The sequence below is a fragment of the Clarias gariepinus genome, chromosome 22, assembly GCF_024256425.1.
Source record: "Clarias gariepinus isolate MV-2021 ecotype Netherlands chromosome 22, CGAR_prim_01v2, whole genome shotgun sequence".
Taxonomy (NCBI): Eukaryota; Metazoa; Chordata; class Actinopteri; order Siluriformes; family Clariidae; genus Clarias; species Clarias gariepinus.
The window spans coordinates 23,332,892-23,360,622 of NC_071121.1; the positions used below are offsets into that span (position 1 = coordinate 23,332,892).

At 39.9% G+C, this 27,731-nt stretch overlaps 2 protein-coding genes across 5 annotated transcripts; one reads left to right on the plus strand and one right to left on the minus strand.

Annotated features, from left to right (window-relative positions):
* Window positions 1-1,518: 1,518 nt before the first annotated feature.
* On the minus strand, window positions 1,519-9,207 carry zgc:174906 (uncharacterized protein LOC571548 homolog). Its single transcript, XM_053482252.1, has 5 exons — window positions 9,075-9,207; window positions 4,249-4,520; window positions 2,854-3,201; window positions 2,684-2,761; window positions 1,519-2,579 (listed from the first exon to the last, which is right to left on the minus strand). Exons 3-5 carry the CDS (start codon window positions 3,170-3,172, stop codon window positions 2,296-2,298), a joined length of 681 nt encoding a protein of 226 aa, XP_053338227.1. The 5' UTR covers window positions 3,173-3,201; window positions 4,249-4,520; window positions 9,075-9,207; the 3' UTR covers window positions 1,519-2,295.
* A 530-nt stretch (window positions 9,208-9,737) lies between these two features.
* lima1a (LIM domain and actin binding 1a) lies at window positions 9,738-27,715 on the plus strand. Of its 4 annotated transcripts, XM_053482249.1 has the most exons (12): window positions 9,738-9,970; window positions 10,462-10,545; window positions 12,956-13,096; window positions 13,378-13,420; window positions 16,518-16,763; window positions 22,658-22,721; window positions 22,923-23,020; window positions 23,167-23,247; window positions 23,343-23,385; window positions 24,776-24,831; window positions 25,732-25,865; window positions 25,968-27,715. In XM_053482249.1, the coding sequence occupies exons 3-12, from the start codon at window positions 12,975-12,977 to the stop codon at window positions 26,863-26,865; spliced, it is 1,785 nt and encodes a 594-aa protein (XP_053338224.1). In that variant the 5' UTR covers window positions 9,738-9,970; window positions 10,462-10,545; window positions 12,956-12,974; the 3' UTR covers window positions 26,866-27,715. The 4 variants fall into 4 exon arrangements, with proteins under 4 accessions (XP_053338224.1, XP_053338225.1, XP_053338222.1 ...); XM_053482250.1 differs by lacking the exon at window positions 10,462-10,545 and having other exon boundaries at window positions 25,735-25,865; XM_053482247.1 differs by lacking the exon at window positions 10,462-10,545 and having other exon boundaries at window positions 9,740-9,970.
* Window positions 27,716-27,731: the final 16 nt, after the last annotated feature.

Below are 27,731 nucleotides of genomic sequence, written 5' to 3' on the forward strand. Positions count from 1 at the left end.
CAGAGACTGGATGATCGTACCCCAACCCCACGTGACCTGGCAGAACTGCGTGTAGCACTTGTGGAAGAGTGGAACGCATTGCATCAGAACAACATCATGGGGCTAGTGAGGAGCATGAGACTTTGCTGTCAAGCTGTCATTGTGGGAAATGGTGGAAACACCCACTACTGACATCGTCAAATTTTGTTATTTGGGGCTATCCCTGTTATTGTCTAAATTTTGGGGTAATAAGTATTAAACTAATAAAATGGTGTTACATTATCAGTAATATCAAAGGGAACTTTTACTTATTTCATTCAAATTCAGAGCAAATAGAAAAAGCACTCATGTAAATAACAATATCCCTAACTTTTTGTGAGTAGTGTACTGTATATACAGTATACATATCTTACTCCTATGAGTGGTCCTTGGGAATCTTTGAGAGAAAGTTCTTCGAGAAATCTTTGAGAAACCCGTGTCTAACCGACTTCATTGGACATAATTCAAAAAGGCACACACCTGTCTATGAAAGGTTTCACAGTACATTATGCATGTGAGTGAAAACAAATCTGTGAGTGCAAAAGAATTACCGTATCTGTAGATCCATGAGACAGGATTGTGTCAAGACACAGATCTGGAGAAGGATACAAAAACCTTTTTTGGAGCATTAAAAGCACCCAAGAAATCTGGCCACCCAACCAACCTGAGTAATCAGGGATGAGGGAACTTGGTCAGACAGGTAACCAAGAACCTAAGTGTCACTATAAATGAGGTTCTGAGTTTTCTTGTGGAGATGAGAGAACATGACATCGATGCAGCACTCCATCAATCAGGCCTCTATACTCCAGCAGCCAGACAGAAGCCATTGATCACTAAAGGCTGAGACTAGCCAGCTGGGAATTTGCCACAAAGCACCTGAAGGACTCCCATGCCATGAGAAACAAAATCCTCTGGTGTGATGATACAAAGATTAACTTATTAGAATCAGAAAATAGGGCACTGCACATCACCCTATTAAAACCATCTCTACAGTCACACATGGTGGTGGCAGCATCATGCTGTGGAGATGTTTTTCTGTGACTGTGAATCCCAGAATGTGGAATCTGGAGTGACCTGAAAATGGCTGTACATTCATCCTGCTCTTAGTACCTGGTTGAGCTTAAACAATTCTGCCAAGAATAGAAGGAACTGAATAGTTGACAGGTGATTTATGTAAATGGAATATTTCAGACCTAATTTTTTTTTTAATTTACAAAACACTCTCAACACCTGTTTTTACTTTGTAATTGTGTTACAGGGGTATTGTGTGTGGAACGATGAGAAAAAAGGGATTCGAATCCAAAAATGTGGAAAACCGAAACTTTCTGTCAGCACTGTGTATATATTTGTGAACTAAATGCAGCTATTATAATCAAAATAAATTTCAAGCACAAATAAAAGCTAAGATTTAATAAATATTAAATACATTTTTTGCATTTTTAATTTGCCATTTTAAAACACATCCTGTTTTGGTATTTGTGTGTGTATCTTCTTTTGTATTAAACAGTTTTAATACACTGTGAATAATTGTATCACTATTTTTTTATTGCTTGCAATTTATTCTGTACATTTCAATTTTATCTTTTTTAAATCATTAAGCACAAAGTACCACTAACTGATAAAATGTTTTATTACTCGACCAAAATTTAATTTCTCTGATTTTTATTTTAAAGTAATTTAAGGATCTGTTTTCTGTCTGTACGAACAAAATTATCCTAGATCAAATAACTTTTAATATGCTCAGTAAGCAGGTTACATAAGTTAAACTGCTAACATAAAACAATTCATATACACGTGATATTGGGAAATAAACTCAGCATCTATGTGGTTGAAAATTATTTTGTTAAAAAAAAAAACTATGTAGAAAGCATGTTTTTCTTTAGATTTTTTCATGCAACCAGTACAAAAGTACAAATATTACAAAAGATATCAAATATACAAAGCTCAGAAGTTTCTAAAAGAGAAATCTATATACATTTTTTTGCACAAGTATAGAAAATGTTTTTGAGAGATCCATGAAATCACTTTAAAATGTTTGCATGTGTAACACAATTAACAAAAAAAAAAAAAACCTTGTGCCTGTGACAGAGTTCTTGAATTGTAAAATTATAGACAACAAATAAAAAATTTAAATATAAAAGAAAAAAAAAAATCAGTCTATGCAGCTACTCTGAGAACCCCCTTATATGACATAACATCTACAGGTGTTTAAAATCATCATTACACATCCACCTTAGTAACTACATACAATAAGGACATGAAGCAGTAACTCGAACCCTAGCTCTCCTCCAGCAGGAAGTCGATGCTCCCGGGTGTCACACCGATTTCTTCCTGCATGAGGAGCGAGTGCAGGTAAGTGGCCGAGGCTTTATTCCTCTCTCTCGTGCTCCAGAAGTGCAGCATGCTGAACACCCGGTCTCTGTGGCTGTTTGGGTTATCCTCAGCGATCTGCTCCAGTCTGACGCTGGGGATCTCCAGAGCCACCATGCCTACCTCCTTCCAGTTTTTTCCAATGTAGCGAGCCACCATCATTAACTGCTTCTCCGTCACCATCCCGCTGCCTGATGTGAAAGAGAACCAGATCACTGAGAGGCTAAAACATCTGGAAGACTAGACAAGAAAAAAATCTAACAATGAACTTTTAAAAAAAATCTAGGAATGATACATTTTTTAACTTTGTTCAGCTGATTTCTGGAAACTTCCTCCTCTTGTTGCATTTCTTCACTTTTCTTCCTCTTTTTCCCTGAAAACGAAGACCAAATTAAAAGTTAAGCTATTATTATTCCTATTTACATTTCTGATTTTATAATTTTTTATTTTTGGTTGCAATGGCACCTTCATTTCTCAGTGTGTTCAGAGACAACTCCTTAAGAAACTCCAGTTTAGGAAACGTCTCCTGAATCTCATTTGTCATTAAGAGACCCAGGAATTTCTGAATGCGATTTCCATCTTTGCTTATCATGTAATCCAGGATGTCCCGCGTTTTATCCCACGGCAAGGGAGACGCTTTGACGTGGTCATATTCTTTCTGGGTCAGTAAGCTGGATGAATGGCAGTGCTGGAGCAGAAAGTCGGGATCTCCGCACAGAGCATCTATCAGCTGTGGCTTCAACTTCTGTATGAGGCTAGCGCCACCTGCTGGCTCTACATCCATTATTTCCTAAATTATTCTCCAAGCTGCACCTAAAAAAAAAGTAGAAACGTAGTGTAAACTTACAGCATTAAAATCCACACTTAATTATTTTACAGTTCTATGAAGTAGGAATGGAAAAAGGAAATTATATATCTTTTCAAACAACAGAAGATGCAGGTTTATTAATTCTTTTGTAGAACTGAAGAGAAAATTGTGTTTTCAGTAAGTAATTTATTAGTATTTTTATTGGCAAATATTTCAGCTGGATACATGTAAGGGATAAAAGATCACAACGAGTCATGCTGTTATAGGAAAATAAAAAACGACAGGGTGATGTGAGGAGACATGATAAAGTAGATTAACTGTAATCTCCCAATCTGATGGATGATTACTTAGTAATCAGAGAGTTTTTGTTCCACAACAATTGGCCTTTCCTTGCCTAGTAATGTCTGTGCATGTGGCCTTAAAGACGTATTTTTGACAGTGGTTTAACACACAGCATTTGTGTGGGTAATTTCGCAATTCGTCCGTGAAACAGAGGAGTTTTGTATATTTCAGAGTTGTATTGTAACAAACACACAAAATCTCGTATCTGTAAGCTGTCGTGGCCGTGGATTTTGGAATCCAACTCAGACAAAAGACAGAATTACACACAAATCTTTTTTTTTACGCACGATTATTTTTGACAGTGATTTTTTTCCATAGTTATCACATCTATGGAGTTTTTCTTACATTGTGAAAGAGCGGTTCTGGGAGCACGAGTGATCATTTTTAACACATTGTGTGCTGTTAATCGAAGCTAAAGGTGATTGAATGAGTGTAATTATTTATTTTTATTTTTGGCCAGACAGTATAAGCACAGTTTTTTTTATTAAACACATTTAATTAAATTCCAATACAAAAATCTGTAAGTTATTTATCAATGATATCAGAAATCACATGACAAAACTGTTAATAGTGGAATCCATTGCTGTTCTTTATTGCTCTATAAACCTCAGTCATGTCTTAAATGTCACTAATAATAATAATTATAAACAATAATAAGTGCATGTTGTTGATATCAATATCAGCACATTGTATTTTTGTATTGTTTTTACCTGCACAAAGCTGCTTATAGAGTCTCAGACTTTCAGCTTATCTTCCTCTCATTACTTCACCAACGTGTCCCGTATCTCATGTTCATACACACATCTGTGTGTGTGTGTGTGTGTGATAGTTTAATCCAGAGACTGGGGATTTAAAAACAGCTCTTTTTCAGTGTTTATCATGTTAGCACATTCAGTGTCCTGTTTTTCCTGGTCTGTGCTTTTCTCTTCTTCCTTTTCCCTTTTCCTGTGGTGCTCCTTTACTGATGTGTCTCTGCTGCCACCTGCAGGCAGGAGGGTGAGATTACAGCCAGACATAACCTTAGTACTGTACTTTTACAATACAACAATAAGAAGGAACAGTAAGAAAACAAAAAACAATAGCAGCAGCAACAACATTAATAACAGCAATAACAGCAAAATTCAATAAAATTTTATTTGTATAGCACTTTTAACAATTGACATTGTCGCAAAGCAGCTTTACACAATCAAAAGAATTATTGGAGTTTGTATGAAATGTGAATGTGTATGAATCAAAATGATACGATTGTCCCTGATGAAGAAACCTTAAGAGGAACCAGACTCAACAGGGAACCCATCCTCATTTGGGTGATAACGGATAGCTGGGATTGATCTGCAGTCATACTGAGTTTTAGGAGGCTGGAAGTTTAGTATGACAGGAGATGTTTTTAAGGTAAAACGGAGTTAATTATAACCTAGTAGTTAACAGATTAGTTAAATCAGCTGTGTTAACTGTGTTGGACACTGGACCTCCAGGGCTGGATTTGGAGACTCCTGATCTACGTCCATAAAACGTAACGCAACATAAATACCAGCAGGAGCAACAACAGCAACGACCACAGTAGGAAGAAGAACAGCAGCAACAACAAAAATATAACAGTAACAACAACAAAAATAACAGCGAAAACAGCAAAAGCAGCACTACAAAAAAACAAAAAAAACAATGACGAAATAAATAACAGCAGAAGCAACAACAAAACAATAGCAGCAGTAAGATGAAAAGCAGAAGCAACATCAAAATTTATAACATCAACAACAATAACAACAACAGTACAAAGAAGAACAACAGCAACAACATCAATAACAGCAGCAACAATAACAACAACATCAAATGCAAGAAGCACAACATCAATGGCTACATCAATAACCGCAGGAGCAACGACAGCAACAACCACATTAAGAAGAAGAACAGCAGCAGCAACAACAATAGTAAAAAGAAAAACAACAACAACAACAACAACAGCAAGAAAAACAGCATCAATAAAAACAATAATAGCAGAAACAACAGCAACAATAGCAGGAAGCACCGGCAAGAACAATAAAAACAGTATCAGCAACAACAAAACAATAACAGTAAAAACAACAGTATCAACAACAAAGAACAAAAGCCATAAGTGTGCCTGCTCCGAGCTCCATGAGATAGGGCCCAACTGCACATTAATAAACAGAGGTCACAAATATAATATCTCAGTATCTGTAGGAATAAAAATATTATCACCCCGAGGCCAATTATTATCAAATTGTATAACCTGAGCCCTTGACTTCCTCTGTTGTTTAAGGTCATACTTGTTTACATGGTTTATTTATCCATAAAAAAAACACGTTAATATGCCATTCTGCGCCATTCTGAAACTGAAGTGTAACATTATGCGACGTCACAATGTCCAGGTCCCTGTGTCCACACCGGTCCCAAGAGAGATCTCTCACACCTTAACTGAACTTCATTTATAAACTACAATTACTGTGAATAGGTTTTCAGTAACTTCCAATTATGGCAAGAAGGAAGTTTTTTGCAGGAAAACAAATCTCCAAAGACATGACGCAGAATAGACTGGAATGATAACCTGAAGGGTAGAGCTGTTCAGACATGTTTTTCAACCTGCGTTTGAGGATCAGTCAGGTTTTTTTTTTTTCACCTGTTCCTACTGAGAATGACTTCTTAGAGACTTAAGTGACTCGGGTAAATGTGTCTTTAAACGTTACAATACATTGTATTGTACATGTGATGTTAGTTAAAGTCACAACTCTGAATCTAATGCAAGTCACAAATTAGCAGAATACCTTAAAGAATTGAAGAAAATTAGAACTGGGAGCAGCTTTCAGTTTCATCAAGAGATCTGCATTAGCTTGGCCAAACAACCTCTCATTTTTCACTTTTGCTTCTGTTTCTATATCAGAGGTCATGCTTTCATGAGCTGATCTTACTGATCGCTTCCTGCTTTAAATGCTAAAGCAGAGATTCTACACTCACCTAAAGGATTATTAGGAACACCTAACATATAACACGGTGTTTGACCCCCTTTCGACTTCAGAACTACCTTAACTCTACGTGGCATTGATTCAACAAGGTGCTGAAAGCATTCTTTAGAAATGTTGGCCCATATTGATAGGATAGCATCTTGCAGTTGATGGAGATTTGTGGGATGCACATCCAGGGCACAAAGCTCCCGTTCTACCACATCCCAAAGATGCTCTATTGGGTTGAGATCTGGTGACTGTGGGGGCCATTTTAGTGCAGTGAACTAATTGTCATGTTCAAGAAACCAATGTGAAATGATTTAAGCTTTGTGACATGGTGCATTATCCTGCTGGAAGTGGCCATCAGAGGATGGGTACATGGTGGTCATAAAGGGATGGACATGGTCAGACACAATGCTCAGGTAGCCTGTGGCATTTAAACGATGCCCAATTGGCACTAAGGGACCTAAAGTGTGCCAAGAAAACATCCCCCACACCATTACACCACCACCACCAGCCTGCACAGTGGTAATAAGGCATGATGGATCCATGTTCTCATTCTGTTTACGCCAAATTTGAATGTCTCAACAGAAATCGAGACTCATCAGACGAGGCAACATTTTTCCAGTCTTCACCTGTCCAATTTTGGTGAGCTCATGCAAATTGTAGCCTCTTTTTCCTATTTGTAGTGGAGATGAGTGGTACCCGGTGGGGTCTTCTGCTGTTGTAGCCCATCCGTCTCAAGGTTGTGCATGTTGTGGCTTCACAAATGCTTTGCTGCATACCTCGGTTGTAACGAGTGGTTATTTCAGTCAAAGTTGCTCTTTTATCAGCTTGAATCAGTCGGCCCATTCTCCTCTGACCTCTAGCATCAACAAGGCATTTTCGCCCACAGGACTGCCGCATACTGGATGTTTTTTCCTTTTCACACCATTCTTTGTAAACCCTAGAAATGGTTGTGCGTGAAAATCCCAGTAACTGAGCAGATTGTGAAATACTCAGACCGGCCCGTCTGGCACCAACAACCATGCCACGCTCAAAATTGCTTAAAAACTTTCTTTCCCATTCTGACATTCAGTTTGGAGTTCAGGAGATTGTCTTGACCAGGACCACACCCCTAAATGCATTGACGCATTTTCCATGTGATTGGTTGATTAGATAATTGCATTAATGAGGAATTGAATTGGTGTTCCTAATAATCCTTTAGGTGAGTGTACAGTTAGAGTGATACAGAGGAATACATTTTTCAAGTTATATACAGACTGAATGGCGTCGTTGTGGGTGAAGTAATCCCAAATAAATCCAGCATTGTACACATCGCACATATGGAGCATGAAGAGTAAATGTTTTACAAGCAGTGCTACAAATGCAGTCCCATGTGCTTTATAGAGCTCTCGTTCGGAATAAATCTTCGCGGGAAATGTAAAACCACGAAAAAGCATGCTCAGCTGTTTACCATCCCGAGAGAATTGAATTTACAGCCTTGTAAATATTTGGGTGTTTGTGTGTCGAGGTGAACCGGTGCCTCGGGAAAGTTCTGGAGGAGCTTTTACACATCACTTCTCATTCCAGTGAAAGGAGAAGAATTTGAGGAAGGCGTAACTTCAAAAGGGAACTGAAAAGATGTTAAGATGTGCTCCTGTGAATCACTCATCCAAAGGTGCAGTAGTTGATTTCTTTAGTACCTTACTTTTACAAATAATCTGAAAATAAAAATAAACCATAATAAATCATGAATTCATTTTCTATACCTCTTATCCTGTACAGCGTTAACACAGTGGCTGAGTGGAAACCAAGCAGTGAGCGTTTATGCAGCTGTATGAGACGCTCTGGTCTGTCTGCTGGTTATCTATCGAATACTGTATATGTGAAAAACAGCAAGACTGTTTTAAAAGCGGATTACACCCGAACATAACCGGAAGATCAGCAGAAAAGACTAAATGAAATCAGCAGTTGGCTTCTTAGTGCATCGGAACAGCTTGGAAGCCAGAGGGTTATTCTTTGGAGTTAAAATGAAATGTTTTGAAATCAGATACTTAAATTTGACTTTGAACACACTGATCACCAACGATATGCCAGTAAACTGGTGACAGGATCATGGGCACCCAAGGGTCTGGTCCGATCTCATAGTAAAGCCAAAGAAACGTACCAGAACACCCAATGCACCACAGCTCACTGCTGACAGGGTCCAGCAGGCAATGAACTCATGGGTGCCAACCAGCCCATCCCAACGTGATTGAGCGACCATCAGACAAACAAATTCAATCCATGCAGGCCGTACCCTGCATCCCACAGGCCAAACTTCCTTGTGCACACACCAGAGCACAGCCCAGAGACCCCGTGAAGCCATAGCCGAGGGACCAGAGCCACCCCTGGGGCACAAGGAGCACCCAAAACTTAAGTGGTTTTCATTTGAATGTTTATAATGTCATGGCTGATCTATGTAACTCAGTTCAAAATTTAAGTTAGACTTTGTTTTCCCCAAACATGACTTTATTGCTCATGCTGGAAAAAGTCATACTTAAATTAGGAGAAAAGCATTCTCATTAAAATATTATACAACATGCTAGATTTCTCACCTACAGTACCATGCGAAGGGGCCGAGGTCCAATCCCCACCGGTCCCAAAGGGAAGGGGTTCCACAAGGAAGAGCATCCAGCATTAAACCTGTGCTAAGTTCTTGTGGGAATCAGGTAGTCCCGATTGAAAACCCACTTCGACAGGTGGAGCTGAAGGAGGAATAAAACACTTCATGTCTTGGGTTTATAGAAAGATAGTTAATGACATGTACTTTTCAAACTCCTGAAGAGTTTAACGTGGAGGAAATGTTCCCGAAAGTGGAGACTCCTTCATTAAAATAAACAAATGTTTCCTTACAGGAACCTTTGTTTTTATTTGATTTATACCATGATATAGTTAGGTTTAGATTAAAGACTAGTCTCTCTCTCTCTCTCTCTCTCTCTCTCTCTCTCTGTGATTGAAATGGTTTAGAATATAACAATAAGCATTTTTTTTTTAAAAACTATAAATCAGTGATTTGGCTTGCAGGGCATGGAACTACTCTGGTTTCCAAGCAATTTCTCCTAAACTGTGATATCTGATCGGGTTGAGATAGATGACATCATGTGGAAATGGGCGGAGACTTCCTGGAATTGTCTGGGATTATTCCCAAACTGCCTGAGTCATAGCAAGAGGGGATGATGATGTCTGCTCTGAATGGCTGGGAATTACCTGCTAGGTGAAAGACAGAGTTGCATGCTCATTGGCTGGGAGGAGACAATGTGCTCACCCTCCCACACACACACATACACACACACACACACACACAGTGTTTAAAACTTGAGAGCCTGAGAACTCAGGGAGAGCAAGTCCACTCGCAGGAGGACAGGAACAGCTGAGACTCTCTGAAAGCTCCAGAGTTTATTCACGTTTGACTTTGAGGCGAGGATTAACTCATTAGACACTCTTACTCACAGTAGGTATTCCTTTCATTCTGGGGGGGAAACACTTTGTAGTTTTGTTTTTTTGTTTGAAGTGAGGGGTAAGGAGGTAGAAGTGCATTTGTCTTGTTGAAGTAGAACTTTGCAGGTTCTGGAATCGAGAAAAGGTCAAATTTGCTTATGAAAACAGTTTGTTAACTTTTTGTTTGTTAAGTTTCATCTTCATAGTGAACTTTTGTCTTTCATCTGTTAATCTTTATATCACAACCCAAGATCTCATGATGTCTTGTCTTGTCTTGTATAAAGCTTCTTCATTGTGTTAAAAAAAACTAAACAAAGCAGATAAACACAGCTGAAAGTTGTGCGTACTGTATAAACAGTGAATCAGAGTGAAACCCACATGTTCTGGTTTTTGTCCCTAATATCGATGAAATACTGTAAAGGATCTTGGAACAACCACGAGAGGATTTGAAAAACAATAGTTGTGTGCTGTAAGGGTTTGTCTTGTCGGATATGTCCACTGCAGCTGTCCGGCTTCAGAATTTCGGAAAAGACACGTCGTCCTCGGGGAGCTGAGGAGCGGCCCGTCTCAGCATGCTGGAGCGCTGAGGTAAGGCTGAGGTCAACCAGACTAAACTCCTCGGAAAGCTTCGGAAACCAAAAGTCCAACAGGGTTCATCTGTGAAGGTTTTGCTCTCGATGTCATCGCGTTTCATTTCCTTCTTTCTCTGGGATGATGCACAAAGAGAGATGAGCGATGGGACGAAGCTCTTGGTTGAGTGCAGTTTTTTGGAAACCCCCGTAGTTTAAACTGATGTTTTAAGACGCTGACCTCTGACCTGGCCGTGGTTTGTGGGGAATACTGTAGTGAAAAGGCTGAATCATATCCTGTGAGCCAACTCTCCTCAGCAGATTATCCCTCCCTCGCAAAAGAAAAAAGGTCCAAGATTCTTGGAATTGAACTTTATTTATTTTACGTATAGTAATTTTGATTCATTTTCAGAAATCTTCTTCACTTTTCACATCACCGCTTGTTATCATCTCTTTCAAATGCCTAAAATAATTCTGATCTATGTGTGTTTAAACACGAGAACCTTCAACTGCCTGCTTTTTGCACTTATGACCATCATGTGATGGGGTCGTCTTTTTTTCTAGTCTGACTTCTTTGATATTTGTTTGAATCACTTAAACATTAAAATCTGTAATCATCCGCTAGCGTACAGTCTGTAGTTATACTGAGACTCGCATTCACTTGGCTTGGATTCGCATTTTTCTGCTTCTTCTAAAGAAGAATACCATTTTGTCTTTCCTGCTCAAGAGTTCATACTGCTCTTTAACTCCGTTTCTTAAAGTGCTTATGGCAATAGTCAGGGGTTTGAAGTGGGTGGGTGAGCTCACGGAGACATGGTTGCACTTTGACTCACCGTGTCTCTGAATGATGGATGTTGGATGCAGTGATGTGAGTCTGGTGCTGTGTCGGGGCTTGCAGAGAGTGCGTCTGTCAGAGGAACGCTCTTGATGCAAAACACGCCATTATTTGTGGTCAGTTTACTTCAATTATAAGGGTGTAAGGTCAAGGCAGGGTCAAAGGCCACCGAGGGTTGACTATGTCAAAGTGATATTGTGTTAAGTATTCTGTGTATTATCAGTCCTTTTATAAGATAATAAGTTTCAAGTAGCTGCAGAAGGGTAGAACATATACGTGTGCCTTGTTCAAATCAATCCGGGACTTTTGATTGTCTGGAGTAACAGAACACAGTTATGAGAGTAAAACTCTCCCTTTATTTCTCTATACAATCCCCTGCTGCACTAATCCTAGTGTTTCACTGGCGCTTGGATTCTTTTAAGGTGGAAAGTTTTTCCAGTATGCCAGAGGCATGATCCGAATGCCTGCTTCACATCTGAAACGCTGGCCTCTCAGGAATTCCTTAAATGGCCCAAACATGTGGAAATGTCTTGGGGCGAGGTCAGGACTGCAATCCCAGCCGAGTTCCTGTAATGTGGAAGTGGTGTTGGTGATTGATCGTGTGCACACTTCCCACAGGCAGATGCATCTCATCCACAAGTTGGCAAGAAGTTATTAATGATTTTCAAGAAACACACGTTGTACTCGCTGATTGTTCACGGGAACGACCGCAGCCGGGATCATACCTTCATCCGCTCCAAAAGTCCTGCTTTGACTTGAACACCCCTTGATATTTCTTTTTATAAAATAAAAAAATCTTTGGAATCATGTTTTGTTTATTATTATTATTATTTTTTTAATAAATGCAGCACTTTTGTTTTGTTCTTCCACCTTAATGGTATGAAATAAATGTGTGGTGACCTGGGAAACGTTTCACTGTTGTCTTTGTAGTCATGTGCAGCTCTGGACACTACGGACTTTCTCAAACTGATTATGAAATTTTAATTTCTGCACAAGTGAGACGTTTGTAAGAGTCAGCATCTGAGTCAGTTTGGCTTTTCAACATCATGATGAGTGTCTGGCCTGTACTCTGTGATGAAATCATGGTTAGCTAACACCACTATGCTTTTATCAAACTACCTCTTTGAACGACTATTCGATGTGCAGGAAGTTAGCGACGGACAGATTAGAAGACAAAAAAACAGGTTACACACTTTCTATTCATGCCTCATGATCTTTTATTTTTTTTTATTTTTATACAGTATTTCCTCAGAAATCTGATTTCTGTTGAGATATATTTTATGGGAAATCAACTTTCCCATGTGGTTGATTTTCCAAAGATCTCACCTGTGGGTGTGGTGTGTGTGTGTGTTTCTTGTCTGTACAGGTTCGCTCCAGGTTGACTCCATCTGCTAGTGCTGTAAGGGTGTATGACACAAACCCTGTGTGTGTGTGTGTGTGTGAGATCAGGTGAGAGTCTGATATGACTCGGGATGACAACTCGCTTCCTGTCTAATAGATCGAGCAAGAAAAGCCTTTGTGCAATGGCCTCAAGCTGCATAGGGTCATAAAACACTTCTTTCTGAACCATGCATGACTGTCGTGTGTCTTTCAGTTTAGCCTGAGGAGCAGAGATGGCAGTGAGCTCATTCAACAGAAGGCAGTGGGCCTCCCAGTCCCTCCGCGTCACGGCCAAAGAGCTCTCGATTGTTGGACCACGGGGGAAAAACACTGCCATTGCGGAACGATTCTCAAAGTACGTAACTCTTCGCTTATCTTTCCCTGCATTTTTGACATCTGCCCTTTCTCTTCCCTTCATCCTGCTGGGCTTTAAGTTCTCGTTTCAGTATCTAACATTAAGTTGCAACTGCACTAGAGGCTCTTTTTAATCTCGTTAAAGAATCTCAAAATGGTTAGAGGTTAATATTATAGGACGATCCCGTAAAGAGCTTCTATATTTGTGTGTTAGATTTAAGTCTTGGTTTAAGGCTTTGCTCTAATCGCAAACCGATCTGATCCGATCCTCTCTGTGTGCAGGTACCAGAAAGCAGCAGAGGAGACCAACTCGGACAAGAAAAAAGTGAGCAAGATGCTGTTGTCTTTTATTTTCTTCTTCTATAACTCTGCCATGTTATCGGACATGGTTAAGTTTTTACCGTCGATGACGTCTAGACAGACAGGAAGCCGGACAGGAAGCTAGATAGACAGATAGCTATACATAGTAACTGAATGATGCAGACAGAGCCACAGACTAACATACATACAGCACAATAAAAATACTGACACTTACACAGAGCGACAGTCTGACATAGAAAGCAGCGTGCATACAGACGGACAGACATTTTCAGAACGATTGCTCTTTACTAAAAGCGACTCATTTTGGAGAATCATAATTACTCAATGCTAAATTTCTGCTTTTTGGGTCCCATTTTGGCTGTAAGTGAATCACAGTTTGTCAATATGGGAAAGGCGTCAGGGTTATGAAACCACGAGCTTGCTCACTCGCTCACATTAGACAGCAAATTCCCAGCAGTGTCACAGTTATGTTCTGCAAAAATGTCGTCCTAATGCCGTTTCCTTGTTAGTGTTTACAGGGAGCAGTGATTAGCAAACAACAACTTCCTGTGCAGCTCTTGCCGTTTCCAGTCTAAATTTAAATTCCAAACGAGATCTTTAGTACAAATCTTGTTATATATGTTTATCATGTCTGCATTATTATTTCCCTATTTCACAAAAATTAACGAATAAATAACGCTACAGAAGAATTTTTGTATGTATGTTCCTAGGTTTTGCATGAAAATACAATAAAGCAAGTGTGACAATGGTACCAGAACTCTGGCATATTCTCCAGCACGACCAGTTTACTTCTAGAATGGCACAAATCTTTATTTAACACCATTAACAAGCAAAGAGGTTTTTCACGCTAGATATTGACTTTTTTTAATTTTATTTATTTTTTTTTTACCTTATTGTTTTTTTTTTTTTGTTTTTTTTTGGTATCAAAATTCTAATTTAGTGTCACTTACACATCCATGTACAATCTGGTGTACAGTGAAACGCATGTATGACCGCCTGGGACTTAAAATGTAACAAGTAAATATTGTATTCAAATAACAAAATTAAATATAAAATAAGAGAAAAATTTAACAAATCTAGAACATTTTAGCAATGATATTTACAATCCGTAGAAATAGAATGTAGAATGTTTGTGGAGTATTGTAGGTAAAACAACTGGTAGGTTTTACTGAGCATGCTGGAGAAGATGCCAGAGCTCTTCTTCTAACTTTGTACCTTCCTATTTTTATGTAAAACCCAGTAGCCTACATTTTTTTTTCCCCCCTTTTTTTTCCATATGAAAACCGGTCTGTCATGTTTCTTTACAGGCATGCAAATATTCCCTGGTCATGTTCTTTAGAATTTTTAAGTTGGGGAATAGTGAACGGTTTTGTACTTGATAATACAGACATGATCTGTAATAATGAAAGACAGTACTATACCTCATACTTTCGCACAATACTGTACATGTATGCATACAGAGACATCTCTCAAACCTCCCACTAATTTCCTCTTGCCTGTAATGGCGTTAATCCCTGTTTACGCTCCTTAATCCGCGTGTTAAACAGTGTCCTGTGTGTTATCAGCTCCAGTCATTGTGTCTGCTGGTCAGGCCAGTAAATAGTAAACACGGAGAGGAAACAGAAAGACTTGCTGTCTGTGTCTGCCTAAAGAAGAGAAACTATTAGCTGATGAGAAGGTAATCGGAGACTGTACTGGATTTCTGGATGGTGATTTATTTTTTTTTCCTTTCAGCCATGCTGTGTCCTGACCTGAATCATTTATATTTTGATGCGAGGCTAGATAGAGAAGCGGATTTGTTGGACTGCCGTGAACATCACGTGCACATGTTAGTGGGATAAGATGATTATTATTGTTGTCGTTGATGATGATGATGATGATTACGATGTTGTTGAATTGGAATTTGACTGCGCTAAGACGAATAGGAAGCACATCTAAATAATGGTTTGTTTTTTTTAAATTGTGTGCCGTTTCCTCTAATTGTTATTTGTGGAATGAGTCTCCAGTGTCAGCGCTTTGTAATAGCAACTTTTATAAAAACAAATTACACATTTTTTTTTTTTTTTAGTTTGGGCTTTTCGGTTTCTCTGGACTGTGACAAGGTTTGTTTTGTCCTGTTAATATATAAATTTTATATCCTTATATAACAGATGCTCATGGAAGAAGTTTGCAGGGTCAGTAACCGTTTAATGAATAAAGAAGTCCGGGACATGTTTTGGGTGGGAGGAGACTCGGGATCCAACATCCCAGCATGCTTCTTTAAAAAAAAAAAATATATATATATATATATATATGTTTGTGTGTGTGTACATGAGTGTTAAAAAGAAAACGAGTGGCATTGTTCATGTACTTTAACTGTCTCCCCTTTAACGCCTTCAATTCTTCAAGTCTCCCAGAGCGTGGATTTGTTTTTCAACCTGATGGAATTTAAAGCTTGTAAGATCTTTAGAAGAGAAGCATACTTAGAAATCTTTTTATTTTTTTTTTCATGTAGTTTCTTTCTGAGGAAAGCCTTTAAAACATTTTTCTATTTCCTGGTTCTTTCTCTCCCTTACAACACCCCCCCCTGCCCCCCCCGGCCTCTTTTTCCCCCCACGTCTTTCATTACACTGCTTTCTTTCCCCTCCTCGACATTTTTCTCTGGCTCTTCGCTCTCGTCATCAGGGGGGTGGAATCACTCCTTCATGCTGGGATTGCCCAACACTTCCATCTGGAACAGCTTCTTTTATTTCCACCTACACGGTCTGAGCGAGCTGCTCCTAAAACTCTCCAGGTTTTACGGCTTTAACAGACATTCCTTTCTTAACAAAAGATCCAACTTGCATTCGGATACTAGAATACTTAATGTGTAGATTAAATGCTTTTGTGTTTTCTTTCCTTCCTTCGGATTGGAGAGGACACTTCTTGAGGAACATCTGTTTTCCGTCAGGTTTCTGTTTGACTTTGTGGCTTTACGTTTAAGGGAACAAAAAAACCCTCTTGTTTTAATGCTTTTGCATGACTTTGTCGTTTACAGAAATGGATTCACATTAACCCATAATTTTTTTTATTCTTTTATTTACATTATGTAAAGGAACTTTTTTTCTTCTTTCTCCTTCCAGGCTGTGGAAGGGGTCACCCTGCACCCCGGCTCCCTGAGCGTACTGAAAAAGCGCTGGGAGGCTGAACAAGCCCTGGAAAGTTCACACACCTCCTCAGTATACACTCCACCGAGATCTGTACGCTCTGCTGAAACCAACTTCACCTCAGGGGTCACGGAGATGGACAAGACACCTCGGCGGGACCTAGAGGAGACGGACAAGCCGAATGTCCCTCTCAGCAGCCTCAAAATGGTGTTCGAGAGCAAGGTGAGTGCTTGAGCTGTCATGGACAGGAGGTTGTGAGAAGTGCAAAGGTATAATAAGAGGCAAACTTGGTATTGAAACGAGTTGCCACGAACTTTAGAATGCAAGTAGTGTAAATCTATAGGGATAAAGCGATGTCTGGCTATATTGTTGTTTCATTTTATTCTTTTTAATCATAAGTATTTATAAAGGTAGACATCATCATCAACATCATAGCTAAACATCATCATACTGCAACAAAAAATTAACCTGATTGAGATCAAGATGAGGATGGAGATCGAGATGTCCGCTGTGCTCCACTCAGTCACGTCCTCACCAAAACCCTGAACGAGCTCTGAACGAGCCTCCTGAGATACCTTCTTACAGGTTTAGTCGGTTCTGTTTCGCAAAAAATAAATATATAAAACAACCTAGATGTTAAAAAAAAGAATAAATAAATGAGCACTCTGGTTGATCATGAATGAATTTTTGAAATGCTTTATTCAAGCTTTATTTCGGGCCACTTCTAGCATAAACCAGATGGTAGGGAAAAACCCAATTCTAAGTCGTATGTGCATCTTTTTAAGAAACATCATCTGGACATTCCGAATAACGTGTTTGTATTCTGTCACATCGCTAACTCTTAGTCAGAAAGCTCGCTTTAATCGCCTCGCTCAACGAAACACTTTTTCCTTTTCCTGTTCGTTTGCAGAGATGAATACAAACCGATCTTCAGTGAACATGCGGCACCAGTTTGTACTGCTGACTTAAATCAGAACTGAAGCGCAAACTCTAAAACAGACTGGCGGTGGAAAAGAGGAAATAAATGTTCGCGTGCAGGCTTCCCTTCATCTGGACTGTAAAGTTTACGCGAATGATCTGAGTCATAACCCGAAGACAATAGAGCTTTCTTTTCCGATGGGATTTGTGTCCTGTTGGAAAAATCGAGGATAAAAAAGTAACTCGGGCAAAAGTTAGATAGAGCAGACTTTCACTTTTAGTTCAGTAACACCACTATAAGGTTTTGGAGATTTATTATATATCCATAAATTTGAGTTTATTGCTCAATAAAGGAGGTTGCAAAAGTCTTAGGCAGCCTGTATATTTAGTACAAACTTTCCTTTGGATGATTTTTCCTCCAAATTTTTTTTTTGTAAGACTTTACTGAGTTGGTACAAAAAAAAAAAAAATTCTGATTTTCCAACTTTCACTTACTCATCGTCTATACTGCTTAGCTCTGTACATAGGGTCATGGGGGGGGGTCCTGGATCCTCTTCCAGGAGACTGTAAGGTAAAGAGGGGGTGGGGGTACAATCTATTGCAGGACACACACACACACACACTCATTTACACACTACAGGTGATTTGAGAACAGCAGTTATCCTAATCTGCATGTTTTTGGACTGTGGGAGAACACCCACCAAGCACGAGGAGAACCTGCAAACTCCATGCACACAGACCCTTGGTGTGAATCGAACCCGGAACCTGGAGGTGCAAGGCAGCAGTGCTAACCACTAAGCCACCGGGCCGCCCTAGTATAAATATTTCTGAACAATTTGTAGTAATGACACTGGACTTTCATTGCAAGTATGCTTTTTGAGAATTTTAACCCATTGTACGACAAAACTGTAAACATCTGTATGCCAGTGAAGAAACTAGCATAACCTTTTCAGACCAAAAAAATAAAAAATAAACAAAAGCTGCTGGGTTTTACATGCAAAAAATCAACAAAGTCCTCTGAAGAACTGTATGTGGTTCTGCAGGATACTAAGTAAAACTTGTTAGCTACTTTCCTTATGAAATTGCACAAACCGAGACTAAAGAATCCTCAAAGTGGTGTCGCACCAAATACTGACTTTGTTCTATTAATTACGGTTTTCTAGGCTTTATAGTTTTTTTTTTTTTAATGCATAGTTGTGCTACAGCATTTATCTGCATGTTCCTAAGACTTTTTTTGCACACTTCTGTAGATTTCCTAATGCTCCTGTGTGCCCTTATATTTGTCTATGCCTCTGTGAGGTCAGAAGTCTTGGTCCTCTCCATATGGATACTCTGACAGAACACGCACTTCTCCTTTTAGAGTGATGATGCAGCTCGCAGGTCACATGACCAGGGGTCATAGAGCTGAAGGTCTGGGTGCAGCGTTGCTCCCTGGGGTTCTATCATGGGATCAGGATTCATATGAGCACAACACATGCTCATATCAAAGTCTGGTGGTTTATGCTCTGGCCAGGGGGGAGGGTTGAGATCATGAGTGAGGCACGGAGATTAGAGTTTAGTGTACTTGTTTGCTCTTTAAAATTAAAAAGTAGAAATTGCACTAGAGCTGTTTGTAAAGGGGGGAGGGGGGCATTATGAAGTGAAATTAATATTCACTGGCTAGTTGAGAAATCCTGATTTTAAACCCGAAGTCGTGAAAATGTACGCTTTAAACTGAAATCAGAAAAAAAAAATAATAATAATGATGTCATCAATGCCAAATTTAATCTTTGCGAAATGATGACCACCGTTTTTTTGGAATTTAGTTTAGAGTTTAGATATGAATATAAGCCTAATTTATTTATTTAAAGATTTATTGTATCTCGTGTGCACCAATTAACCAGAACGTGCAAATGTCAATCTTTTGTACATGAATTGAGCAAAACATGGAAATTATCAGTTGGATAAATCAGTTTAGCAAACCGTGCACCTGGATTGTATCATTAATATGTATATATTTTTTGCCACTTGACCTCTGGGGTCTCCGAACAAATGAACCGAAATGTGGGAATAAACGGCGTCTTGTGTACGACGGAAAAACATGGAAATGATTTGTATCTGATTTACACGTAAAATAGCTAACAAACCAGAAAAAGAATTATGATGCAACAACGCTGGGGCTCTATACTTTAGAAATATATAGTAGAACAGTTTTTTTTTATGTTTATTAACAAAGAAAAATCTGGGCGTTTGTTCTTTTTTTTCTCCCTCTTAGGGCACTGAATATGAATAATGTGAAATTGATTGATTGGATAGAATTAACCAGTTAGTCCTGGTAGTGTACATTCTGTACATATCGCTGAGATTTTCTATTGTATTAAATGAATTATGTTTTGCTAAAGGAAGGAGGGAGGGCATTCAGAAGGGTGGGGGGTGGGGTGGGGGGGTAACGTCTGATTAAATTTCAGCCATATGCTGCTGCTTGACTCTGGGGTGTGGCGACCGGAGTGGGGGTGAAATGTGGGGTGCAACGGGTGGCTCATGCTTTATTTGTTCGTACGTCACATTGAACATCTTGATTGTTGAATCTGTACAAAAAAAAAAAAAAAAGGTTAATGTGTTGAACTGGATTTACATCAGAAGTGTTAGGAATGATGATGTGTATCAGGACTGGTGTTAAAATTGAACTTGAACATTAACCATTAAAGTTAGATGTTTAACACAAGTCCTATTTTTTATGGAGGTGATAGAAAGCAGAAGGCATTTATTTATTTATTTATTTTTTTTTTTTTTTAACACAGTCATGTCAGGCCGTTCTCAGATCCTCGGGCCCTTTTGTACGTTGGATTAGTGTATGAGCTCTTTGTCTGCTCTGATCCCCCGCTTGGTTGGTGCTCTTTGTGCTGCGCTTGCCTCCTGTTCTCCCGGTGTCACAAGCTCAGTCTGGAGCCTCCTACCTCAGGCCTCTCCACTGTGGAACAGCACCGATTTGAGCCCCCTCTCTCTAAAGCTTCACCAGCTGCATGATCCTTCTCCCCTCCTCCTCCCCCTCTTCCACCTCCTCCTCCTCCTCCTCTCACTCCTGCCAACAAAACCCAGGCAAGCTCCCCATATCTAATCTGTGGCTCGGAGTACAAGTCAGATACACACACACACACACACACACACGGTTCTGCCACAGAATCAGGAATCAGACTGAAGCCACTGTTAATAGGTAAGATACAAGACTCCGGGGCTGCTAGGAATGGCTGTGCTTGTTTAAACAGGATCTTGTAGATGTTATCAGAAGTCTGTTTAAGCCCGCTTTTCTTCTGATTCTCGTTTGGTAAGTTAATAATAGTGCAATCTTTTTAAACTTTTTAAGCTTTTTAAGACTATGCAATGAATAAATGTTGAATCGGCAAAAATCCAACATGATGCGATTTCACTTTTGTACATTTGCTGTTTGTGGTGTAGTTTAGCCTTTTTGTATAAAAAGAAGCCGTGATTTAATTTGTATATTCGGTGGAGAATTATTTTTAATTTAACTCTCTGAAGAGTTCTAAAGCGGGGGGAAAGGACTATTTCTGCTTTCAGTGCTGAAAAGCAGGGCAAAAGTAGTCCAAGTTAAAACCTTGCACAATTTCCTTGCACAATAAAATGGTACAAGGTGTAAAAATAAATCAATAAAATGAAAAAAAAAAAAATGAACAAAGGCACAATAGAAACTAGAAAGAGGCTAATGCAGAATGCAAATAACAATTTTAAATACAAAAAAAAAAATCAAAATATGTTTCAAAATGTTCATTTAAAATGCATATAAAATATAACTAAATATTGTGGAATATATATAATTGTATTTTTGATTTAAAAAAAATTTCTTGTATATTTTACAATTTAAGCAAAAATCGCTTCTTGTATTGTTAAACTTAAATAATTATTAGCAATCCATTTAACATTTTAAAATCATTTTTAATTTGTTTCATCACTGTTGATGCCGTGCTCTCAACTTCGTCACCACACGCCCCAGAGAGCAACAAGCAACTCAGCTATGCAGCTGTAGACAAGTGGTTCTGACTGATCGTCTCTCTTATCAAAACAGGAGAGGGAAGCCCTGATGATGAACCTCAGTCTGTCCTGTTTTCCTAAACCCTTTTACCCACAAATCTCTCAAGGCTTTGAACAGAAACCAGCAGTTGAGCTTTGTTCATCTGAAGAACCTGACGCTGGACGGATCTTGGACAGTAGACATTATCCTGCTGTTCATTATTTATCTACGATTAGATGACCTTTCTTCTCCGCTTAGCACAGGGCAGACTAATCCCGCGGTTAGAGCAGCTGTGTGATGTCTGGTGTTCTTCCAACAGGTCCAGGTGTAGAGGCAGACTGGGTTTTGGGGGGAGACGTGTGTGTGTGTGTGTGTGTAAGCACAGTGTGGTGTGTGCATAGAGTGGCTAGACAGTGGTGTCTAAGTGCATTTGTTATCCTAAACTCATTAGAGGATTACTAAAGGCTTGGAGGACAACGCGGGAGTCGACTTACCTGACAGTGCCGCAGTTTGCATACAGTATGATCACCTCAGGAGACACGGAGACTGGCGTAGAGGGGGAAATTACATTCAGTTTGTGATATAAGAGATAAAACACTTAAAGGGGAGCTGTTCTGGAACAACAAACAATGACGAATTACTGTTATCACCCTCAAGTTTAGCATATTTACAGTACGCACCAGCAGTTTACACAGGACTCATTACTGTCGTTTTAATTTATTAATGAGCGTCACGTCATGTTATAATTACATGTAATGTTGTTGATCCAGCATGAAACAAGTTTTATTCCTGCTATGATCAGCCGTACAGCACTAGCGTCTTTTTATTTTCGCTTTCCTAAAATAAATGAGTTTCAAAACCTTCTCCTACTTTCGCAAGTGCACCCTCTTGTGGTGTACAGGGTAATAGCTTCATCAATGGTGAAACATTATGCAAAACATTATCGGATTATAACGTTTTTAATCAGAAAAAGTTTTGGTAATCGATCAATGAAAAATCTTAAACATGCATATGGTACGAACTCATCTCGGGATGCTAATGTACACATGTATATTCCCTCATCTCGTTTTATTGAGTAGATTACTTAGAAAACAACTAAAAATCTCTCCTCTCACCTTGTGCAAGCCTTTAACACTCTTCACTGTGTGCTCTTTTTAAATAAACCATCACTGATCAATTGTTTTGTCTACAGGGTTCTGGAGAGACAGTCCAAACATCAGGAAGTGGCCCTGACAAAATGGAGATCGGAGACAAAGGTACAGAAAAAAAAATAGTGGAAAAGTTGCAATTGTTTTCTTCTAGCCAGTGCTGTCCATGAATCAGAATCAAGAGAGCAAAGGAAAGGGCTGACGGCTGACTTGAAGTGATCTACTGCCTGCCATGGAAATGCCTGTTTCCTACTCCTAATCTGACCTTATGTCCTGTACGCTGACTCTCTCCCTCTCTCTGTCTCTCAGGAGCGTTTGAGACAATGATAGAGACCACGCCCCTCAGGGAAAGAATGGCCCTCTACCAGGCCGCTGTGTCTAAACAAGACGTGTCCTCGTCCTCTTGTGTGAGCGTCCTGCTTTCTAAACTCTCTATAATCATTCAGTCTGATTAGTTCCTGCGCTCTTGTCATGAAGTTGCTCCTCGTCATTCTGTCTTGGTTAATCAGCTTTGTGACCCGTTTTTAATTATTATTTTTTTCCCCTTTCTCAGGGTCAGAGTGAAGTGGACATGGAGACACGTGCTTATAGCGCGAAGCAGAAGGAAAACGTCCCTCCAGTTCCGCTGGATGTGGTACGTGCTTATGATGACAGACATTGTGTTTTGCATGTAGAAGGCACCGTTGAATTTTTTTTTTTTTTAACTTGATATTCTTTTGTGTTGTGCAGACCTCCACTCCTGAGCCTGCAACCAAGAGTACGGATGCCAACGGTTAGCCTGTTCACACTTCTATCTATGTCTTAAAAAGCTTTTACTTTTCTTAAGGAATAAAACACAACAGGAAAATGATCAGCGACATGGATGACCGTTTCTGTTTATTATAGTATGTTAAATAGTATGTACACCTCTAGGGTTTACAGAGAATAGCCTAAAAAAGAAAATAACCAGTGAGTGGCAGTTCTCTGGGCGAAAATGTCTTCTTGATGCCAGAGGTCAGAGGAGAATGGGCAGACTGGTTCCTGCTGATAGAAAGGCAACAGTTACTCAAATAACTGAGGTATGCTGAAGAGCAACTCTAAAAGCACAGCACATCAAACGTCGAAGCAGATTGGCAACTGCAGCAGAAGACCACACCGGGTGCCACTCCCATCAGCTAATAACAGGAAACTTAGCCTGCAATTCACATGGCCTCATCATAATTGGACGACAGAAGATAAAAAAAAAAACCATTGACTAGTCTGATGAGTCTCGATTTCTGCTTTTAGAAGTTAGGGTCAGAATTTGGCATGAACAACATGAAGGCATGGATCCATCCTGGCACACTTTGAGCCCCTTTGTACCAACTGAGGGTTCTTTAAATGCCAAAGCCTACCTAAGTATTGTTACTGATTATGTCCATTTCTCTACGGACACAGGATAACATGCCATGTCACAGCTTGAAGCATCTCAAACTGGTTCCTCAAACAAGTTTATTGGACTCAAATGACCTCCACAGCCATCAGATCTCATTCCAACAGAGCCCTTTTGGGATGTGGTGGAACGGAAGATTCGCATCATCGACCTGCAGGTGATAAATCTGCAGCAACTGCGTGATGCTATCATGCTAATATGGGCCAACATCTCTAAGGAAGGTTTCAAGCACCTCGTTGAATCTGTGCCAAGAAGCAGGGCAGTTCTGAAGGCAAACTGGTGTACAACTAGCAAAGTGTAATGAACTGGCTGGTGTGTGTACAACCGGCGTTATATATTGTCTAGAGGCGTTGCAAATCAACAAATAAACCGAGACTTACTGACCGATCAGAATGGAGAAATCGGTAGCGCTATCACAACCTGAGTCCTACTACACTATAGCAACAGCATGGCGGTGTAAGGTGTTATTATTATTGTGTACACACTTTAACGCGTAGCAGGATTCGGGTTACCTGAGACATCCTATTCTGCAATTAAACGGGTTTAACACACCCTTATTTACGCTGGGGAAAACTCTGAACATTTAAAACAGCAGCTCTGAAAGCCTTGCAAGCTGTAGCACAAGTCACAGGTTTGCTTTTTTTTTTTTTTAAATATCGTAGTAGTATAAACTCATCCGGTGTAATGACTCGTACTGAATTCAGAGTGTCTTCGGCTTTTACGTTACTTCATAAAGATTTTCTTCTTTCAGCAAGTTCCAGTGTGATGACTCCTGTGTCTGAGCATGGCCAGGCTAAACCAGTGAAGGTAAGCCGCCCTCTTTTTTTTTTTTTTTTTTAATTTTTTTGTTAGAAATTACAGCAATATAAAAAATGTCTCCAGATTTCTTGCCATTGTACACATATTAAAATGAGGAGTATTTCAATTGAATTCTTTGCTTAAAGAGTGGCACGGTGGTGTAGTGGTTAGCACTGTGACCTCGCACCTCCAGGGTCAGGGTTCAGTTCTGTGTGTGTGTAGATCTCATGCTTTCCCGTGCTTGGAGTGTGTCCTCAGAGTACTCCGGTTTCCTCCAACAGTCCAAAGACATACAGAGTAGGCTAATTGGCGTTCTCGAATTGCCCATAGTGTATGAGAGCATGCGCTTGTGTGTCTTGTGATGGATTGGCTCCTCGTCCAGGATGTACCCTGCTTCGTGCCACAAGTCACCTGGGATAGGCTACGGGCTTCGAATAAGAGGTGTAGAAAATGACAGAGAGATCGTTCTTTAAAGAATATTTCCTGTATAGCATCTGTAGACTTGCCACAAAGAGTAGGTCCCAGTTAATCCCATATCTTCCAGTTTAAATACTCGCTCTATCTATACCGCTTTATCCTGTATACAAGGTCATGGGAGGCCTGGAGCCTTTCCCAGGGGACTTGAGGCACAAGGTGGGTTACACCTTGGATGGGGTGCCAATACATTAAACTCGGACTCTGATGGCGGAAGGTGACCGTGCTTACCACTATGCCACCATGCCGCCCTAGTAAAATATTCCTGAACAATTTGTAGTAATAAAACTGGACTTTCATTGCAAGTGTTCTTTGAGAATCCATTTCCTCTAACTATAACTTTCTCAGTAATGTGTTAATCATTTGTTTACATCACAAACACACTTTTAAAAAGTTTTAAAAATATTCCTTTAATTCTTATTGAATGTGTTTTAGAAGTTCAGTCTGCCGACACGTGAAAGTTGCGTGGCGTGCACAAAAACGGTGTACCCCCTGGAGCGACTGGTCGCCAACCAGCAAATTTATCACAACTCCTGCTTCCGCTGTACTCACTGCAACACTAAGCTCAGGTGAAATAATCTTACATTAAAAAAAAAATCAAAAATTCTAGTCTTAAGTATTCCTTAATGTTTGCAGTTGCTGAATTTTGTCATCTCTCCTGTGCTGTTTAGTCTTGCAAACTACGCCTCGCTGCACAACAACGTCTACTGCAAGCCGCATTTCTGCCAGCTCTTCAAGGCCAAAGGGAACTATGATGAAGGTTTTGGACACCGACCCCACAAGGAGCTGTGGGACCCCCGAGGCGAGGAAAATGAGGACCAGGAGAACAAAGAGGATCATCCAAAAAACACCAGCAGTCCAACGGTGGAGGAATGTCCTCTAGTTAAAGTGAACGTCCTCACTGCCTCGCTCGAGACACGGGCTCAGGATGCATCCGAGAGAACGGAGAAACCAATGGAAACCAGAAAGCTGAAGATCTCATGGCCTCCGAGAACAAACAGCGAGGAAGCCTTGTCCCAAAGCGGTGCACTGGCTGAAGAGGCCACAGTTTGTCCCAGCCGCCCAAAATGGCCACCAGAGGGCGACACGAGCCCACTCTGTACTGATAACGCTGAGCTCTCTGATATCCGCAGGAGCTGCTCACTTAAAGAGCGCAGCCTTCCATTTTCAGTCAGCAGCCCTGTCTCGGCTGTCAATCAAGCCAGTGTGATGCACTCCACTCAACCCCAGGCACTGGATCAGGAGGAAATAAATGAAGAGGCTGGACAGGAAGAAGTTGAAGTTGAAGTGGAAGTGGAAGAAGAAGTTAAAGTCCGGTGTGAAGACGAGAAAGCTCAGCCGGAAGAGGAGGAGCCACCATCTTTCACATGCCAAAGTACATCACTGGAGGATACACCTCCTTCCTCCCCCATCAGTGAGGGCGAATCAAGCACCGGGTTCGAGCAGAAACATTCCCAGGACGTGGGGTTCTGGGATGGAGAGGAAGAGCAGGACGAGTCCATTGAGGACATGATCAGGAAGAACCGTCACTACGAAGATGACCATGGCGATGAGGAAGATGAAGACTGATCTGTGTTCCCAATAAACGAGTGAAACGAAATTAAAGTCTGTATATCTATTAGTAGTAGTCTTTCTGCTTGATCAGTGAGTCAGTAGAGATTTCCACATGGGACCACATGAGGAAGATGCACAAGGTTATATTTTTATTGGTACTTTTTTATGTATGTACAGTGCGTGTCATTTTTCTAGCTTGGGGTTTGGCTTTTAATCTTGCTTTCAGTTTTCTAGCATCTTTTATCCTATTACCTGTTAGACGAGGTGCCAAGAATTACAGTTTTAGACTCTGTACTCTGATGATTTGGAGGACACCTGAAAGTGTCACTTATCTCCTTTTATAGCTAAAAAAAATTATAAATTCTCCCAGTGAAAAAGACAATTCTCTGGAGGGGAAAAAGCATGGAACATGAAACACTGATCAAGATTGTGACATCATAAAGGTTTTGTGAACCAACAGAAAACAAAACGTGGACTCTGGTCAAAAAAAAAAAAAAAGCGCAAATGCACAGGGTATTGCTCATTATTATTTTTGCACAAATAATCGTTAGGATTTCTGTGGTAAAACTGCTTCTTCTCTGATTCTTGCTTACTAGGATAGGTTTCTTGCACCTCTGTAGTTCTGATTTAGCACCTCTTTTATAATTCACCATAAAACCTGTTGTACAAAGACAATAAGCAGTTAGTTCCTAATTTTGTCTTTTTCCTAAATGGAATATAAATGATTTTTTTGAGCATTAAGAATTGGCAGTCTCAATGCTCAATCAAAAGCTGCAGGCTTTTTTGAGATTGCTTTTTTTTTCTTTTCTCTTTTTTAAATCAATGGACCAAATTTTCTTTCAATAAATAAGTATTTAATGCGTAAGTGGTTTGTTTTTTCC

Bases quoted from the DNA above. Each gene is read 5' to 3' on its own strand.
- zgc:174906 (XM_053482252.1), bottom strand. From the start codon at position 3,172: ATGGATGTAGAGCCAGCAGGTGGCGCTAGCCTCATACAGAAGTTGAAG. The intron at 2,762-2,853 runs GTGCCATTGCAA...CTTCGTTTTCAG, and splicing joins GAACACACTGAGAAATGAAG to GGAAAAAGAGGAAGAAAAGT. The intron at 2,580-2,683 runs GTATCATTCCTA...CTTTCACATCAG, and splicing joins GCTGAACAAAGTTAAAAAAT to GCAGCGGGATGGTGACGGAG.
- lima1a (XM_053482249.1), top strand. From the start codon at position 12,975: ATGGCAGTGAGCTCATTCAACAGAAGGCAGTGGGCCTCCCAGTCCCTC. The intron at 23,021-23,166 runs GTGAGCGTCCTG...CCCCTTTCTCAG, and splicing joins ACGTGTCCTCGTCCTCTTGT to GGTCAGAGTGAAGTGGACAT. The intron at 24,832-25,731 runs GTAAGCCGCCCT...AATGTGTTTTAG, and splicing joins GCCAGGCTAAACCAGTGAAG to AAGTTCAGTCTGCCGACACG.